At 52.6% G+C, this 6,496-nt stretch overlaps 1 protein-coding gene across 1 annotated transcript; it reads left to right on the top strand.

Moving 5' to 3' along the window:
• Positions 1-464: 464 nt before the first annotated feature.
• Positions 465-6,279, top strand: LOC128980393 (class I histocompatibility antigen, F10 alpha chain-like). The gene is made up of 8 exons (XM_054398863.1): positions 465-782; positions 3,762-3,845; positions 4,128-4,164; positions 4,301-4,576; positions 5,189-5,461; positions 5,555-5,659; positions 5,910-5,953; positions 6,196-6,279. Exons 1-7 carry the CDS (start codon positions 465-467, stop codon positions 5,951-5,953), a joined length of 1,137 nt encoding a protein of 378 aa, XP_054254838.1. The 3' UTR covers positions 6,196-6,279.
• Positions 6,280-6,496: the final 217 nt, after the last annotated feature.

A 6,496-nucleotide genomic window follows, 5' to 3' on the forward strand; every position in this document is an offset into this window, starting at 1 on the left:
GAGGCTTCTGTCACAGGGGGAAAAGGATTCTGGGGCAAGGACTGGCAGGGCTCAGTCACAGAGCTTTAAACTCAACTGGAAGGGGGAGGGCGTTGGTGCTGGGCTTGCAGCCCTGGGGCAGTGCTCAGTAATAAGAGCAGAAGGCTTCCCGCCTGGCCAGGGTAGAATCTGCGTGCCCAGCTCGCTCCCTGAAGTGCCTGCACACCAAGGCAGGCAGCAAGGGGAACAAACAGGAGGAGTCAGACATCCACGTGCGGCCAGGGGTTGTGACCTGGTTGCGATTAGAGCCGTGGTGGCACAGCTGCCATGGCTGGAGTGTGGCCATGGCTGGCTCTGTTCTTTTCAGGACAGACAGAGCAGCTGAGCGAGGTGGTGGAGTTGCTCTCTATGTGAGGGAGCCACTAGAACGTGTTGAGTTCAGCTCAGGGGTGGCTGAGGGGCACCATGAGAGTTTGTGGGTACGGATGAAGGGGCAGGCTGGCATGGGTGACACTGTGGTGGGTGTTTATTACAGACCACCTGATCGGGAGGAGGAAGCTGATGAGGCCTTCTACAGGTGGCTTACAGCAGCCTCACAATCACAGGCCCTGGATCTCATGGGGGACTTTAACTCCCCAGATATTTGCTGGAAGGCCTCCTCAGGCAGCCATCCACAGTCCAGGAGGTTCCTCCAGTGCCATGATGATAACTTCATGATGCAAATGGTGGAGGAACCAACTGGGAGAGGAACGTTACTGGACCTGATCTTCACCAACAAGGAGGGACTGGTTGAAGCGGTGAAGGTTGAGGGCAGCCTTGGCTGCAGCGACCAGGAGGTGGTGGAGTTCAGGATCTTGTGTGGTAGGAACCGAGTACCAAGCAAGATGACAAGTCTGGATTTCAGCAGGGCCAACTTTCTAGCAATTGCTAGGGGAAATCTCATGGGACAGGGTACTAGAAGGCAGAGGGGCCCAAGACAGTTGGTTAACATTCAAGGACCTCCTCCAAGCTCAAGATCAGAGCATCCCAAAGAGTAGGAAGTCAAGAAGGGGAGCCAGGAGACCTGCATGGTTAAGTGGGGAACTGCTAAGCAAACTCAGGTGGAAGAAGAGAGTGTACAGATCATGGAAGGGGAGGTCTGGCCACTTGGGAGGAGTAAGACTGTTGTTAGAGGATGTAGGGAGGCAACTAGGAAGGCTCAGGCCTCAGTGGAATTCAACCTTGCGAGGGAGGTCAGGGACAACAGAAAAGGCTTCTTCAAGTATGTTGCAAGAAAAGCTAACAGCAGAGGCAACGTAGGCCCAGGGCTGAGTGAGATGGTGCCTTGCTGAGGGAGGACACAAAGAAGGCAGAGTTACTAAATGCCTTCTTTGTCTCTGTCTGTTCTGCTGGAGGCTGTCCTCAGGAGCCCCAAGTCCCTGAGGCCCCAGAGGGGGACAGCACAAGGGAGGTATTCTCCGTGGTTGATGAGGACTGGGTTAGGGAACAATTAAGCAATCTGGACAGCCACAAATCCATGGTCCTGACGGGATGCACCCAAGGGTGCTGAGCGAGCTGGCAGAGGTCATTGCCAGACCACTCTCCATCATCCCTGGTAGGTCATGGCAGACAGGAGAGGTGCCTGGGGACCGGAGGAAGGCAAATGTCACTCCAATCTTCAAAAAGGGTAAGAAGGAGGACCCAGGTAACTCTAGACCACTCAGGTTGCTCTCCATTCCCGAACTGGTCCTTTTACTCACGAAACATGCGTCCACCCTTTTTCCAGGGTTTGAATGGCAATATCTGTTGCTAATAAAACAAGAAAAGGTCCCTCCCAAAGGGAAAACAGTGATTCCATGCTTTTATTAACACTTTATCCCCAGCTTTAATTTTATGTATAGCAAATCCCAAAGGTGGGGTTGAGACAACATACCCATTTCCTGTAACTCATTCAGTCCTTTCCCAGTTTATCCTAACCCTAACTTGTCTTTCATATTCTTATGACCCTTATCTTAAAACTTTTGTGAACACAAAGACCAAACCAACACTCTATAATATCCCTAAAATAAACTCCTTGATCATACTAATACCAAAAATTCCTAAAAACTTAAAGAACTATGTGAAAATTAAACCATCAAGGTAATGTACAGGAAAAGAACAAAAAAAGAAGATGGTTTATTACATAAAGCATGCTTTTCAAAATGAGAACTTATTTACCACATATACAGAGCTCTTTTTAAGATTGCTGTCACACTCAAAAAAGAAAGGCTCGAACCAAAAAAACAACTTAACCTACAAACTTATAAAACAACTTTCACTTGCTTATTACTTACCATACCTTATTACAAATACCACATTTGTCTTATAAGTACTTATTGATCATTATCGTTAGTGTAAAAATGCAATGATTACAAACATCAAAAGAATAAGTGTCCAAAATTTCATACAAACAAAAATAATGCCAAAAACACTACCCATATCAGGTTTACTTTTACAAAATGCTAAAATACCTTTCTTTTCAAACTTAGCACTTATTTTTAATCTTGCAGCTTGAAGCTTCTGTAAAACTGCAAGCCTGCAAGTGGGGGAGAGAGAACAGAGAGTAAAAAGGGGGGGATGAAGGAGGGGGAAGGTGCAGAGTAGAAAAAGCTCTTGTCCCATCATTTATGAGCTGTTGTCATCAGGCTATCTATCACTGGCTTATGTCCCTTTTTCCACTTTTGGTGATTTCTAATGGTTGATTTTTCTGGTCCAGTATCTACCAAAATTTGCACTTCTTCCTTCTGGGGACCTACTAACAACTTTATCAAGGGCTCATTTGATGTTCGGGTCCCCAAAATATACAGCCCCTGACACCCCTAGTCTTCCTTAAACATTTTCTTGTCTCTTTCCTTTTCTCTACAGTTTCTCTGGATATGTCTCTTCTTATTCCAGTAATAGCAGATGGGGGCTTCTTTCCTCTGAACCCTGTCACCCTGTTTCTACTCCTGGCAGTTCTTTACTCATGTTTCCTGTGGTTTCTGACTCTCCCTTACGGCAGTTACAAACAGTTTAGCCTTCACCTTTTGTTTCTCCTCATCCCTTCTTACATATACCTTCTGAGCCTCTCGTAGTAAACCTTCTAACCCTCTGTCTTGCCAATCTTTGATCTTTTCCAACTTCCTTCTAATATCTCCCCATGATTTCGCTACAAACTGCGTCCTGAGAAGTGTCACTCCAGCTGCAGAATTGGGGTCTATTGCAGAATACATCTGCAAGCTTTTCTTCAATCTTTCCATCCATTCTGTGGGGGACTCATCCTTCCTCTGTTGCTCCTGAAAGCTTTATCGGTATTTTGTCCCCTGGGTACAGCTTCCCTGATTCCTTGTATTAATATAGTCCTCAGGTCTCCCATATTCTGTCTCCCCTGAGGCTGTTGATGGTCCCACCCGGGATCTTGATTAGACCACTTCTGATCTCCTGGTGGCCCCCCCTGATTCTCTCTCTCCCATATTCTCATCCCACCCTGTCTAATCAAATTTCCTTCCTCTATGGTGAATAAAATACTCAAAGTAGACTGCACCTCTCTCCAGGTGCATGTATTGGGGCCCAAAAATTGGTCCAATCTCTCAGCTACACCTAAGGGGTCATCCAACAAGGCACCCATCTCTTTCTTGAAATTGTGCACATCTGATGTATTAAGAAGTACAGTCACAAATCCTATTCCTGCCTGGTTCCCACCCATGGGCACTTCCCTTAGTGGATATAATCCCACAGAGCTTCCCCCTTGCTCATTCCTAACCCTGTCTTGCTTCTTGTTCGAGGGCGTGAGTGAGGAGAGTTCGGTTGAGGAGCTGTTGGATTTGGGGGACCTCAAACTCGACTCCGGTCCTGATGATAAGGTGGTGGTAGGTTATCCAAGGGTTCCCATTTTTCCTTTTCCTTGTCTTTGTCCTCTTGTCTTTGTCCTTATCCTCAGTTTTTAATGGTAATATTGGAACATGAGGCCCTAACCCAACTAGCAGCATATTCACTCTCTTCCTGATTAAAACGCTTTTTAGAGTTCACATGAAAGTTCAGGGCTTGGCAAACCCAGTCCTCAAAAGATCCAAAACCAGGCCAATATGCACATAATCTAATGGTTCTTGTGGCCATACATCTGGGACCCCTCCCAGCCCCTTGCTGTGTAGATGGAGTCTGAGGAGAAGGTCTCTTACTCTGGGCTGGGTAGGTGGAATCTGAGAAGCAGTTGGGACCCCTCCCAGCCCCTTGCCCTCCCAGGGTGCTGCTGGGGGGTCTCTGCCCCACTGAAGGCCCAGGGCTGCAGCAGCTGCTCAGCCCCAGTGCCCTGCTGATGTTCCAGGGGCTCACACGCTGCAGGAAATGATTGGCTGTGACCTGCTGGAGGATGGCAGCATCAGAGGGTACTATCAGAGTGCCTATGATGGGAAGGACTTCATTGCCTTGGACAAGGACTCCATGAGCTTCAGCGCGGCAGACGCGGCAGCTGTGGTCACCAAGAGGAAGTGGGAGGAGGATGGGACAGTGGCTGAGGAGATGAAGCACTACCTGGAGAACACCTGCATGGAGTGGCTGAGGAGATACCTGAGCTATGGGCAGGCTGAGCTGGAGAGGAAAGGTGAGGGAGGGAGTCCTAGAGGCAGCTCCTGCTTGGGAGTCCAACCAGGAAGCAACCTCTGGCTGCACTCAGCTCTGAGCCCCTGACCCTCAGCTCCTCAAGCTCAAACCCTCTCCAGGGGTGGTGACTCCACCACCTCCCTGGGCAGCCTCTTCCAGTGCCCAATGAGCCTTTTGGTGAAGAAATTGATTGGTGCCAACATCCAACCTAAACCTGGGCACCGAGGAGAAGGTCTCCTACTCTAGGCTGGGTAGGTGGACACTGAGTAGTTCTCCTGATCTGGGGCCATATAGACGGACACTGAGAAGGTTCAACTTGAGGCCATCTCCCATCCCATCCCATCCTTTGTTCCTTGCCAGAAGAACCAACCCACCTCACTCCAACCTCCTCTGTGACTGGGGTCTCCCCTCAGCCTCCTCTTCCCCACCCTGACCACCCCCAGCTCCATCAGCTGCTCCTCCCAGGACTCGAGGTGCCCTCTCTGCTTCTGGGGCTGGGGTCCCAGCGTGGTGAGGATGCTGAGGAGCTGAGCTGGGGTGGCCAAACCCTGGCAGCAGCAGACAGTGCTGGCTGCATGTAACCACCCTTTGGTGCCACCCACTCTGTCCCCAGAGCCTCCCACGGTTCGAGTGATCAGGAAGGAGACCCAGGGGACCCTGACCTTGTCCTGCCGCGTTTATGGCTTCTACCCGCGGCCCATCGCCGTCAGCTGGCTGAAGGGCACCGAGGTGCGGGACCAGGACACCCAGCGGGGCAGCATCGCCCCCAACAGCGACGGCACCTTCTTCACCTGGGCCTCCATCGAGGTCCTGCCGCAGGAGCGGGACCTCTACCGCTGCCGAGTGGAGCACTCCAGCCTGCCCCAGCCCGGCCTCTATTCCTGGGGTGAGCCTGGGGGGGCTGCAGGGGGGCTGGGAGGGACTGGGGAGGAGGTTTCCCCTTCCCCTCCTCACCCCCGCCCTGCTCTTCCCCCCCAAGAGCCGCAGGCGCCGCCGCTGTCCATGGTGCTGGCGGTGGTCGCGGCGATGTTCGCCGCCTTGGCTGTCGTCGGGATCGGGATCGGCGTCTGGAAGCGGAGATCAGGTAACGGGGAGGGGGAGGGGAGGGAGAGGCGGGTGGGAGGAAGGCTGGGAGGGGAAGTAGAGGGGAGGGGATGGGATGGGATGGGATGGGATGGGATGGGATGGGATGGGATGGGATAGGATAGGATGGGATGGGATGGGAGGGGAGGGGCAGCACCGGGAGGGGCTGTGGGCAGGAGCCGCTGTGCTCTGGGCAGCCCCCGAGCCTGGCAGGGAGCAGGGTGCGGGCTGATGGCTCCTTCCCTGTTCAGGGCAGCAGCTGAAGGGCTACAACCTGACCGCACCGGGTGAGTAGGTGAGTAGTGCCTCTCCTCCCCCTTCCCCTCCCCACTTCCTCTTCCCTTTTCCTTTTTTCCTTTACCCTTCCCGTTCCCCTTCCCTCCCTCCGCCCCCATGCCTGTGGCTCCCACTCCACCTCCTGCCCCTTGCCCACTGCCCACAGCCACTGCAGGAGGGGCACACCCAGAGCCCCCCTCAGTGTCTCGGGGACATGGAGAGGACCCTGCCTGACTCTGCCTCTTCCTCTTGGCCCTGCAGCTGCCGCTGCCTGAGCACTGCCACAAGGACCAGCCTCGCCCTGCCTCCAGCAGCTTCTCCCAGGTCCCACCACACCTCCACCACCCTCAGCAATATGTTTGGTCTCCATTTTGGGGTCACCTCCAGCTGCCACCTGCTGCCTTCTGCTTGGGGTTCTCCTGGCTGGTCAATAAATGTTGCTGTGTGTCCCCAGTCCTGCCCCAGTGGACTTTGTCACCTCTCCCAGTGCCTGAACTGGTCCCACAGCCTTGGCCTGAGGGCTGTACTGGTTTTGCTTGGGGGCAGAGTTGATGTTCTCCAG

This window comes from Indicator indicator, unplaced genomic scaffold, assembly GCF_027791375.1.
Source record: "Indicator indicator isolate 239-I01 unplaced genomic scaffold, UM_Iind_1.1 iindUn_scaffold_154, whole genome shotgun sequence".
In the NCBI taxonomy this organism is placed as follows: Eukaryota; Metazoa; Chordata; class Aves; order Piciformes; family Indicatoridae; genus Indicator; species Indicator indicator.